General features: G+C 42.2%; 1 protein-coding gene across 5 annotated transcripts in view; it reads right to left on the reverse strand.

The window, feature by feature from the left end:
- The window catches only part of TRAPPC9 (trafficking protein particle complex 9), a 1,860,352-nt gene that overhangs the window by 1,782,186 nt on the left and 64,796 nt on the right, over positions 1 to 13,370 (reverse strand). For all 5 annotated transcript variants that reach the window (XM_029592072.1, XM_029592073.1, XM_029592076.1 and 2 more), the window contains one exon: positions 3,305 to 3,521. In XM_029592072.1, the coding sequence (XP_029447932.1) occupies positions 3,305 to 3,521 (217 nt within the window). The remainder of the gene's footprint in view (positions 1 to 3,304; positions 3,522 to 13,370) is intronic.

A 13,370-nucleotide genomic window follows, 5' to 3' on the forward strand; every position in this document is an offset into this window, starting at 1 on the left:
GACAGAGCCCGGCCACGCACATAACTCCTGATACTCGCAGAAGTGCCGGCCCTGAAGAAAGGGGTGGGCCAGGATAGTGCCATTAGGCACTGGGCAAAGGTCCGATCATGTCGCCGCTTAATTCTTTTTAAACCACCTGCCCTGCGCGTGGAGATGGCCACCTGTCCACACATATGCACATGGACATTAAAATCAGACATGCGTGTGCACGCGGGAATTGCATTTTATAGCATGAACGTGTGTTATAAAACAGCTGCGTCCATGTGCGCACACCGGGAACCGCACATACATGGCCACGCACGCTGGCCTTTCAAAATCTACCCCACAGTGAATTTAGTAGAACCCCCTTATGGCCAAAACAAGCAGCGTGTAACTTTCAGTCATTCATTACCAGCACTATATTCTGACTGACCACTGGATATGACAAAAAAAAAAAAAAGTACATTTTGTCTTATTTCACTCATATGACCATCAATGCCTTCAAGCTTAGAAATGTTACTGTAGCAGAACTACACAGCAAATAGGTCCAAAGCAGAAATACTCGTTAAAACAAAGAAAAATCCCATTCCTTCTGCTTAAATTCCTCACTACAGACGTTACACGTTACCATGACAAATGCTGTATTATCCAGAACCACTTACTGTGATAATCTTAAGGAGAATGCTGTGAAGGAATTAGAGTCCCGCATGAACACAACGAGTAGAGGAAGTTTCCCCTGATGCAGGATGAGCTCCAAAACACAGCCTGTGTTGGGATTATTGCTGAACTTTGGAGCAGGGACTTTGAAAACTTGTAAGGTCCCAGTAACAAAGTTTTCCCATTTATATTGACAACACTGATTTGTAAGGATTTTTTTTTGTTTTTTTTTTAAACTATGTTGATATTTTTACATGCATAAAAAAGTTTTTTTTAAAGAAAAGGAGATTAAAGAACCAATGATGAAAGCTTAGGAGCATAACAAGTAGTGTAAAATGTATATTTGGGGCATCTGCCACCGTTTTGATGGTCCTTAAGATTAATACAACTATAACAAACTTGCATCCAAGGTGCATGAATCTCAGAAGGGAATCAAATGCAAGTCTATTACTGTTTGGTGCTGCATTACAATAAACATGATTACATCAAAAGCCTAATGTCAGTGCTATCCTTTCAGCCCCTAAAACAGCCTCAGAGTTTTAGATTGAACTTCATGTTGAAAAATAGAACGAAGAAGAACAAAGAAAAATAGAACGAAGAAGAACAAAGAACAAAGAAGGACAAAAAAGCCAGGAGTTGCTAAAATGGACTCCATATGATCACCCTGCCCTGGGAAGGTTTTAGGATTAAGCTATCATATCCTCCATCTAGTTTTTAGATTAATGTCCACCCTACCCCAATAGATAGAAAATAGGGCTCACTGCAAGGGTTAATATGAAATCTAGAAGTAATGAGTATATGGAACTGGGGTAAAGGGGCAAGCAGCACAACCAATTATTTTGATGTACATATTTTTCAAAGTTAATACATAGGTTTGGCTTTATGTTAATTTTCTGTTACACTTTTTTTTTCTTTGATGCCATACCATCAATGGTATTTTTTCTCTTGGTCCCTTCTCTATTGTGGACTTACTGGAGAAATGGTTTTGTTTTGTTAATTTCTTCTTTCTATTCAATGTTTGCATATTAGCACCTACTTCTCCATCTCAAGTGTATGCTTGTGTAAATTTTGGAAATCATAAATAAAAAGCTTTAGAAAATGTACCAAATTGGTATGATGCGATCTCCCTCTGACTCGTTAAGGATAAGGAAGTATCCAAGTCAGTGGCTTGTTTTTTCAAGTATGAAGCTGGGATCTGAACAGGGCTGCGCTGAATTAGTTTTAAACCTTGCTGGATCTCTGGCTCCTCGGGTACCCAGTATGGGAAATTACATCTTTGATTAAGATGAATTGTTCTCCTGCAGTTGTAAGCCGGGAAAGTCTATGTTATGGACTTTTATTTCTTTCATTAAAGTTTAGTGTACAGCGTAGCCACTGAATATTTTGATTTTTTTTTACTGGGACCCTGAGAAGTCAGACTAACCGGCTTTGAGTCGCCAACCTCCTCCTCCCCTTTGCATTTCACTTTTCAGAATGGGGATCAGCCTAAGGACCCATGTTAAGGAGGCGTATTCCTTTTTCAGAGACATGCTTGGCTAAAAAAAGCCACGGAGTGTCAACATAAACATTATACTATCCCACTCGTCAAATATGGTAAGTATCTTCCTGGCAGAATGGTTTCTAAATCAAGTCTTATAATTGTTAAATCCTTAAATCATAAGTAAGGGCAGCGGCGGGGAGGAGTAAATTAAAAAAAAAAGAAAGCTGCAATTATGATAGATAAGAGTTAGGGCAACTAAGATTAACTCCAATGTATAGGGGGATTATGCAGCAGAGGGGCTAGTCTATATTAATATTAAAATAAATAATTTTAGGCAGAAATATCGATGCATATGAATAAAAGGAACATAAGAAGAATAGACGTTTGTAGCAAGAAAATTAAGAGTATTAACATATTGGTTGATATGCCTTCAATACGTAGCCTACTTAGCCGTTTCTCCAGGGAATCTTAGCCAAAACACATCCTTGACACTGCCACCTACTTCAAATGGTCGTGCCAGGCAAGACCAAAAATTGATAATTGCTAAGCCAAAGTAAAAGGATAATCACTTGGCCAAAATTCCAGAAGATTAAAAGAAAAATTACTGAAAAGAAAAGAAAAAAAAAAAGTCAAAAACCTTTACTTTAACTTTCAATGCTCAAACGTGATTAGAATTTCTAACTCTGGACCAGACTGGTGGCCCAGTGGTAGCACTGCCAGATGGAAAGTCCCACGGTCAATTCCTGGATCGTGTTTTCTTCTGCACCCTGCCTCGGCTGGGGCTGCTCTAAAGGCAGCACTCACAGTCCTGAGGGGGGAAGGAGCAGGAAAGCATGGTCATCAGTCAGGAAGACACCTGGGCGCCAGGTTTAATACCCAAGGTATAGGGCTCTGGAAGAAGCCCTGGAACGTGATTCCTGGCCTCAGGACCATTGCTGCAATGCCCAAATCAGGAAGAGAGGACGGGTCTATTAAAAAAAAAAAAAAAAGAGGGAAAAATATTCATGGGTAGTTTTAAATGAAGGATCATGGCACTAGTATACCAGCACTGTTCTGACTAAGGTGGAAGAAAAAAGGGATAGGGAAAGAAACAAAGAATTTCTGATTTTATCTGATATAAAAAGAAATTGCTCCAGCTGCGACCACCTAAAGATAAAGCTGCTCCCACACAATAAGAGAAGATTTTACCTTTACTGAAGTCCTTGGGATCCAGAGACAAACTGTACCCAGGCAGAGTCTCCAGCAGCAGTTTATAGCAAGCTTTCCAGCCAGGCTCAGCTATGCTTGGTGCCACACACTGCATTGCCGCCACACGCTTGAAGAAGGCCGACTTTCGGTGGAAGCCAATAAGTTCATACAGCTCAGACAGAATGCTGTAGCGCTGGATTTTCTCCTCCTCAGAAAGCTGAGATGCAAAGAAAAAAAAATTTGAGAAATGTGTAAACAGAATTAACAATTGCCAAATGTGCTTAATTTTTTAAACCCACATTTCTTCTCCTCTCGCACAGCTGATTGGAAAAGGAAGCTTTCCTGGAGACTAAATGCCAGTTGGGTATACCGAGTATACACGAGAATGAGCCAGCATCTCCATCCTACATGTGTGTGTGTGCGTGCACTTAACACACTTAATAAATGTTGTACTTTACACCTATATTAAGCAGTGAACAGTTTTTAGCTAAAGAGGGCTCCCTTTTCACTTTATCCTACTTTACCTCACAGGCAGCCAGAAAATATTTTCAAAAGCTCACAGGATGAACTAACATCCCACGCTGTCCCCAATATTCCTTCCCACACTTGGTTGGCTGCTTCTTTGGAGTACCATCACCAGTTACAAATGGGTGTAAGTTTATGAAAAATGCAATTAACTCTAGGACCAATCAATCAATGTCTTTACATATATGATGTACACAGAGAACTCTTCCTAACTCTGCAAGGTAACCTCTACTACCAGCAAGGAAAACGTCAATTTTGGGGGGAGGTCGGGGGTTGTAGAAGGATAGACAAATGTAATTACAGATGCAGAGATATTGATCCTCCCCTTTTTAAATTAATATTTATCAGTTTCTACATAGCTATGTAGATAACATAATACATCATTGAGAAAAAAAAGAAGGCGTTATAGGCTTACACATCAAGGGAAAAATGTGAAATACATGTCAGCATATCAAGTCCAGAAAAATTAGAGAAAGAAAATGGAGATTTCTCCCCCCCCCTCCTTTTTTTTTTTTGGGTGTAACAAAGTAGCAAAACCTAAATACCAAAATATAACATACAAATAGATGCGCAATACATATAATATCCATTACTAACAATGAAGTCTACTCTACAGTCTTAAGAGAGAAATTAAATTCCTTTGACCCCCCCCCCCTGGAAGCTAAGCACAACTAAAGAATAAACTAGGAATTTATTAAGCAGTCACTCTCAAAAAATATATATTTAACATATAATATGGGAAAAAGCAGCACCAAACTTTACTACTTCATGATGAATACCTAAGAATTTCTTCTTTCAGCCTTGAGTCAGCCAGGACACATCTGGAAACATTTGGACATGCAAGGATAGAAAAGTTCTCTCTGCATAAATGATTTCAGGGTCAGGTCTTCATCAGTTTGAATTAAAAATTCAGCCACAAGGACATAATTTAGAAGGTGTTACTACGAAGAGAAATCAGAGACAAGTTTAGAGCGGCATTTCCCAACCAGTGTAGCATGGCGTACGCTGGCATGCCCTTCAGACACGATCAGGTGTGCCACAGAAAGGCCACCACTCTCAAATCCAGATCAGCAACAAGGCACGCTATCAGTGGCTCTTAAACACGTAGGAGCTTTCGGTTCGGAGAACGTGTCTCTTCTTCCCAGCTACAGCACGAGCCCTGGAGTGTGGTAATGAACGGGCTTGTGTGCAGGGCAAAGACAGCCGGGCCCTGCTTTGGGCAGCACAAAGTGCACACAGCACCTCCTCGTCTTCCCCCTTTCGGAGTCTCCTCTTTCTTTGAATTTTTTTTTTTCAGCCTCTGTCTTTATATCTCCAGGCTGAACGAGATGGGGAGGGGGATGCATCGCACACTGGATGCAGCTCATTCTGAGTTTTTGGAAGCAGCAGCAGCGGAGGAGATGTGGCAGTCACGTTATGGCGTTCGCGGAAAATAACCAAGCCAGCTTCCTGAACAGCGTGGACTTCTCCTTTCTCCTGCGCTTGTACATGGAGGAAGCTGATACACAGTGACAGATTCATGAATGTCTCTATCCCGCCCCCCCCCCCCCCACCCCCCCGTTTCTCCCTTTGTTTTAAATATTTGGGAGAGAGACTGGTGAGGCTTTCAGTGCTTCCCTAGCTTTTTTTGGCCATATGGCATTCTCTCTATGCCTACGCTGCTTGCTCCATAGAGACTCATGTGCAACACAACAATTTTATTAATGTAGGTGTGCCTTGGGCTTGCAAATGTTGGGAAACACTGCTTTAGAGAGATCAAGACTTACAGAAAAAACATCCTCCCTAACCCTCATACCCCAATTTCTTTTTTTTTTTTTTGCAATAAGGGGAAAGCAAGTTTGCTTACCAAAAACAGTTTCCCATAGATAGCGAGATGAACTAGCCATTACATGTGGGTGACATCCAGCGACAAACAGACTTTTCTCCAAGCTTCTAGATCTTTGAGCTCTACCGAATGTGTGTGGGAGCTTCCGCGTGAGCATTATCTCACGTACTGCCTTAGTTGAGTATTAGAGCTGAATCTAGCTATGTAGTTGACTTGCCAGGGAGGGGGCAGTTATTTCATGGCTAATTCATCCTGCTATCTACAGAGAACTCTGTTTACGGTAAGCAAACTTGCTTTTTCCGTCAATAAGCAGGCTGAATTAGACATTAAACTGAGGGTTGCAATGGAGCATTTACTTTCAGGCCAATACAGTAAAAATCGCGGGAGAGCAGGCGAGCTCCCACTCTCCTGTGCATGCAATTCAGTGAAAAAAATTATTCAAATTAGGGCCCGCGGTAAAAAGAGGTGCTAGGGACACTAGCGCGTCCCTAGTGCCTCTTTTTTGACAGGAGTGGCAGCTGTCAGCAAGTTTGACAGCCAACGCTCAATTTTGCCGGCGTCTGTTCTCAAACCCGCTGACAGACACGGGTTTGGAAACTGGACGCTGGCAAAATTGAGCGTCCGGTTTTCAGCCGCGGGCCAATTTTAAATTTTTGTTTGTTTGTTTGTGGTTTGTTTTTTTTTTAATTATTTTTCACTTTTGGGACCTCCAACTTAATATCTGCTTTTCTGTGCACTTTCCCGATGCCGGCAGAAATTAACGCCTACCTTTGGGTAGGCGCTAATTTCTGAAAGTAAAATGTGTGGCTTGGCTGCACATTTTACTTACTGAATCGCGTGGGAATAACTAATAGGGCCATCATCATGCATTTGTATGTTGCGGGCGCTATTAGTTTCGGGGGGGATGGACGCGCGTTTTCAAAGCGCTATTACCCCTTACTGAATAAGGGGTAAAGCTAGCGCGTCGAAAATGCGCGTCCAAACACGGGTTAACAATGCGCTCCGCCGGAGCGCACTGTATTGTATCGGCCTGTTTGTAAGCAACCCAGCCCACACCATGGAGAGTGGACTACAGTGAGACCCGACTATTGAGCCGGCAAGTCCACAGTAAATAAAGCCGGCCCTGATGCAGGTTACGAAACGTTGACAACGTCGGCAGTTTGGCGGCTTTCTAATAAGAAAAATTCAGCAGTTCAGTCAGCCAAAAGAATATTCTTGGGCTACAAACGACTGCACCGGCTGCTTATTAAGATAAGTAAAGTTTGTCGGGACTTTAACTCCACAATGTGGGAGTCAAAATAAACAGTTTTTGCTCGCTACAGCATTATATAGTCGGGCGGCACAATATAAAACTGTTCCAGTTTGACCCTCAAGTTGACAACTTCAGATCGAAGCGATTTCAAGCTCAAGTCTAACATTCAGAAGTTGCAGTGCAAATCATAGATTTCAGCAAAAAATAGGTTTTAAGAAAAGTAAAAATAAAAAGGAAGACATCAGACCAGTGATTGTACCGACTGGTGAAAAAAAGTTTGTTTATTATCAGAATTCTATGCCGGTGCTGAGGTCTCTTCTTCCGCATTAATAAATATTTTCAATAATTGTAAAGGATTTCTTTCAGGATTGGATGTAGTTATATACATTCATTACATTCATATTATAACTATAGCTTAAGGAATGAGATAATTTCTTATCTCATAACCAGTTATATATTATTTATTTGTTGCTAATTTCCGCTCTACCTTTCTTCCTGGCTACTTTAGCCCCCAAGTTCTATGCCCTTGTTTTATGTAACTTTGCTTGATTCAGCCTTCTTGTTTTTTGGTTACTCTTGTTTTTTCCCCTAAGTTCCATGTAAACCGGCCTGATGTGAATTCTATTCATGAAGTCCGGTATAGAAATATATATTAAATAAATAAATAACACATGAGGAGCCAATTTTAAATATGAGATAATAAAAGTAATATTTTAATGGTATTATGCAACTTCAACTTGTAAGCTTTATTAAAGTGCCAATTACAGCAATATTAACTAGTGAATTTTTTTATATAAATCTTTACCTGTTTTAGGAATTAAAGTACTTAAAGCCTTGTTTCCATAATGAAAAGTCCATCTATTTATTATTGTTCATACATAGCAGCTAACGGTGCTAATACGTGACCCAAAAGCCCATAACCCCAAAACCATCTGGGTCCAGGTGTTTAATATACCTTCCAGATAATTTTGGATTAACTGGGTTCACTGTCTCTTACATATAGATCCCAGAAGAACCGTAAGAACATGGCATGTATTTGTTTCTTGGAGTTAACATTGCTCCTTTATCTTTTACCACCACAAAAAATTTGTGTCCTCACTGTGAGGACTTGATGTGCTGAAGGCTTCTTCATTAATCAGATGGAACGAAAAAGATGTTGCATTTCCAGCTTCCGCTACGTCGGTAGGAAGGCTCTGGTTTGGATGGTGTCCAGATGTGCTCCTATGAATTGAAGAGATTGTGATGGGATTAAAATGGAGTTTTGATAATTGACTACAATTCCCAAACTGTTCAAGCATCGAAACATCTGGTGAAGGTAGTCGTTGAGAGTTTGAGGTTCCAACGCTACTAGGAGCCATTCATCCCGATATGGAAATATTCTGATGCCCCGTTGACGGAGATGCGTCACCACCACTGCCATACACTTGGTGAAAACCCTGGGAGCTGCTGAGAGGCCAAACGGCAGGAACTTGTATTGATAATGTTGGTTCCGAAACTGGAAGGACAGGTACTGCCACGAAGATTGGTGGATAGGAATATGGGTATAAGCATCCTTCAAGACTATTGAGCACATCCAGTCCTTGGGTTGAAGAAGTGGTAAGATGGTTTTTAGCAATACCATCTTGAACTTTTCCTTGACTAGGTGTTTGTTCAACTCGCGTAGGTCCAAAATGGGAAATACGGTGAATAGAATCCCTTGTTGCAAGCATGTGGTGGAACAATTTGAATCTTTCGTTGTTGGAGTAGGGACGTTATTTCCTGTGCCAATTAATGTTGATGATTTCGAGTTTGGTTCGCGAGTAAATGTGGAAGATCGGGTTTGTTGGTGAAGCGGAGTTGGTATCCCTGTCTTACAATTTCTAGAACCCATAGATCTGTGGTTATGGTCTCCCAGTATTGTAGGCACAATATGATTCTGCCTGGTGGATTCAGTGGCAGCGATGATGGAATCTCCATTAAAAAGATGGGGTGGTTTTGGACGTCGTCTGAAGTTGTTGTGTTTGAGTTCTCTGCGCTCTAGGTCTACCCCTTCTATTCTGAAGAGGCTGAGGTGTAGCTCCTTGAGGAGGGTTGTAAGCAGTAGGTCTATACTGCTGATATTGCCTGAAAGGATGATGATGATATTGTTGTCTGCGGGATGAGGCATAGTATCGGCGCTGTGTGGCGAAGGATGATGGTTGTATCAGTGACTGTACTGCAACTGCTTGGTCTTTTAAGTTTGCTACCATCTCTTGGAAGCGATCACCGAAAAGTTTATCACCCTTACATGGTAACTTCGCAAGCTTATCATGGAGATCTTCTCGAATGGCACTGGAGTGGAGTCAGACCATTCTCCGAGCTGCTATGGCAGATGCTGACGTATGAGACGCAGATTCAAACGCTTCGTCTGAATAGGTTGGGTAACTGGTGATGCCGATTATTCCGCAGTAGGCAGCGCAGACTTCAGTGTTTGAAAACACTCGTATAAATATTGAATCAGGTAGAACTGGTGTTGATTTATGCAAGCGGATAGCATCACTGACCGATACGCTTTCTTTCTAAATTCATCCAGGAATCGATATTCCTTTCCTGGAGGTGCAGAGGCGTGCAACTTAGATTTTTTGGCCTGCTGCTACGCTGATTCTATGACCAGGGAAGAGTGTGGGAGTTGTGGTGAACAATAAAAAATTGTGATTTTTGCATTTTAAATTTGAGACCAGTCTTCCTGGATACGGGTGGGATAGTGAAGGGGGTTTCCTATGATTTTTCTAGGACTGAATCCAACACCTTGTAGGATGGTAGCGAGGTGGGTTCGGCCGGTATATCAAATATTTTGGGAGACTGTATGAATAGCCAGCACAAGAGGTTTCAGAGCTGAGTAAAAACGAAACCTATGGGATTAACCATCAGCACAGATGACATCATACTTCAGAAAACAAAAGTTAACTGGACCCATTTCTTGGGAAATACAGCAGAGGTTTCTGCCCATAGTAACCAGGCACGTACATACATACATAAATTTAATGACTGGTCATAAGGTAAGAGGCGGGCAACTGCAGACACCTGTTGATTGGCTGAAGGTAACCCTTTATAACCCTTTGCACTGGCAGTTTAGGGGTGTGCAGATATGAGCGTACAACCATTGCTTTGTATGGCTTGCTGCTCCAAAGAAAAGACGCATTTCTTTTATTAAATTTCTCACTGATTAGATTCTTAAAGCTGGTCTTTATTGGTCTCTCTAGTCAGGGGTTTATATTCATACCAAGCATCTCCGCCAGAGGATCCAGTATTTTTTGGACCTCTAGATTAAGGACTGCTCCCCATCTTGTCCAGGAACTTGGGATAAGATAGATCTTCCGGAAGTGAGTATGGCTCAGGGGGATCCTCCGGCGGGTCCAATGGGTATCCCGTGGATGTAAGCAATGACGGAGGGGAGTCTGAATCACCCATTAGTGGTGATTCTCTCCATACAGGCTGTGTTGCTTGATGGGAAGGAACCTGCGGTGAGGGGTTCCCTGGCTGTTCCGACGATGGATGCGGCTGAGATGAAGTCGTTGCACTACCCATTGGAGATGGAGGGAGTGTGAACGTGGATTGTATTGTCTCAAAGAAATCTGAGAGGGCTGACAAGAGTTGTGAAAAGGCTTGTTGAGTTTATGGTGGCATTCTTGGCCTTGCTGGGTTTATGGACTGTGGCTGTAAATGGACCGTGGTGACTCCCCCCCAATAATAAAGCGGTATCCAGCGCTTTAGTCGGAATTTGTTGGGGTTGTATGGGCTCTGATACCTTCCTTTTCTTTCGCAATGGCTCCTGTAGCCCTGTATCGATAGCCTTGTGTTCATAGACAGGCGAACAAACGTGGGGAAGACGAGGAAAATTATGTTACCCTAACGTATTCCTCCTCCGAATGTGCTGTAGATATATGGGAGCTTCCCCCTCTGGGTGATCTAGAATGTTCAGATAAATGAGGGCTAGGGAGATGTATGCCCCGATGTTTGTAGGGGGTGAGTTTGTCTTTCCCCTGGAGATTGGGAATACTGCGGATTGCTTTGACTCGACTTTGCCCTGCGTTTTTCTTTTGGATGCTATAGATGATGCGGAGACGTGTGCAGATGTCGAAGCCTTGTGCGACGCTATCGACGCTTTTTGCGTGGAGACTACCTCCCGCGACGCCGAATGCGATGGACTTGCCTGCACCGATCCCGGCGCAGATAGGGACTTTGCGTTCTTATGCGTCGCTGACACTCGATGGGATGGAGTTGTGTGTCTCGGTGCTGCTTGTGACATGCTTCGATGGCATCATTGTTGACGACACCCCTGCGGAGGTACTCGACGCAGGCCTTTGTGAGTCACCTGCACCATGCGTCACGGACTCTGGTGGTTGGGGGTTTAGCAATTTCCCGGCCGAGTTCCGCGGTTTACGGGTCTGAGAGTCTCGGAGACTCTGGGCCTGACCTTCTCCGGTGAATCCTCCAGTCCTGGAGGTGGAGGGTTCCACTGATGCCACTCTTCTTACCTTCAGGGTTTTTTGTTTAGTCGGCCCCGGAAACAAGTGAGCCTCTGATGGTGGGGCATACGATCCTGCTGGTACCACTTGAAGAGACTGAATTTTTTGGGCCCGCTGCTGTTGGGCTCACGGTGACATCCTGCCACAGTGTATACATGTGGCCTGTAGGTGATCCGGTCACATGATAGCAGTGATTATATCCATCTGTAATGGACATGATCTTGCCATAATCGCAGGGTATAAAGCCTGAAGGCCTCGGAACAGCTTTTTTAGACATATATATGGAATTGCAATAATCCGATGTGGTTGTAATCAGAGAATGAACAATTGTTGCCAAATCAGAAAATGATGATAGGCATATCGGTCGGAAATAGAAAAACACAGCATGGACTATAGAGGATATCTCCAGGTACAAAGTTAAACTATCATCATGCTTTACCCACAAATTGATCACATGTGAAATTGGTTTTAAGATCCAGAAATCTATGGAAAAACTAAAAAGATCCTCCTAGAGATCCAGAGTAAAGAAGATGGCTCTGGCTTTAACTTCAATCTGGCATCAAGATGCTATTTGGCAGTAGACTTGAGGCAATCACTGACTACAGCCTATATGCGATGAACTGTATGTTGTCTGCATTCATATACATCAGTCAGTGATCATATCTGCCAAAGAAGATTTGAAGGTGTTTAACAAAAAGGATGGCCAGACCAATCCCTGAGACACCACACTTCATATAATATTAATCACTTAGGGAATAGCCACTGCTATTAAATGCATCCGTAGCATGGGATCTTCTCAGTGTTTGGGTAATTGCCAGGTTCTTGTGGCCTGGTTTGGCCTCTGTTGGAAACAGAATGCTGGCTTTGATGGACCCTTGGTCTGACCCAGCATGGCAATTTCTTATGTTCTTATATAGATACCACAATCGATTTTTTATTCTCCCCAATTACACATGGTTGTCAAACCGGCAAAAAAAAAAAAAAAAGGAGGCTAACCAGGCTAAATTAGTTTCCCTACCAGGAAAGTTAATGGTATATGTTCTGACTGTATATAAAAATATATATTGTGGATTCCATAATAATATGTTCCTTTGTTGGGTTCATATATTTATATTTTGCTATTTCCATTCAAGCATCACCCTATAGTCATTAATGATTTTTCTTCTAAGTACAAAACTGAAACAAATCCTTACTAAACAGGCCCTTAAACATCAAGCACTCCAGCCACTCAGAATCTGTGGAGAATCTAGCCACACAAATGTTTTACACTAGAAAATCTATTACAACTCAGTTATAAGAATAATGTCCAAATGCATTAGGTTTATTTAAAAGGAAATTACTGCTGTAGTACTTGACTGGGCCAGCTGTCACAGAAATAGTTCAGAAAGACTCCCTTCTGACAACTCAATTCCAAAAACAAGAACATTTGATCATAAAAGTACAATATATGGGCATTTCAGCTTCAAGTCCAGTCAGACTTCATCATTTCCCCGCTTGCTCAGAGAATGTTCACTGCTCAAAGAGTGCCGTCTCGTTCATGGAATTGGACACGGCTTGCCCCCTCCCCCCCAAGGCTTTAAGTAACAAATCTACAACATTTGGCTTCTGTATCTACCAAAGCGAATATCACTGCTGACACCTAGTGTACAGTCCACAGACTGAACCATCCAAATTCACCACAAAAGGACTTCTGTTTAAAAGCTTTTCTCTGCTCCCTTCCTCCTCTCTCCATTTCAAAGTTTGTATACATTTTTAATGTAATAATTTGTCACTTTATCTAGCTCGGGTTAAAAATCCCAATCATTTCCATCTTTCCAATGCTCTTCCTTTCTCTGACACTGGAAGAAAAATGATATGTCTGTCCTGACCTGAACAGCTGTTTCCCCCCCCCCCCCCCCAATCCACTTCTTTCCCCCTCCATAATATATTAGCTCCTAGGGCGTATGGGGTTTTTTTTGTTTTGTTTTTCAGACCTTA

This window comes from Rhinatrema bivittatum, chromosome 2, assembly GCF_901001135.1.
Source record: "Rhinatrema bivittatum chromosome 2, aRhiBiv1.1, whole genome shotgun sequence".
In the NCBI taxonomy this organism is placed as follows: Eukaryota; Metazoa; Chordata; class Amphibia; order Gymnophiona; family Rhinatrematidae; genus Rhinatrema; species Rhinatrema bivittatum.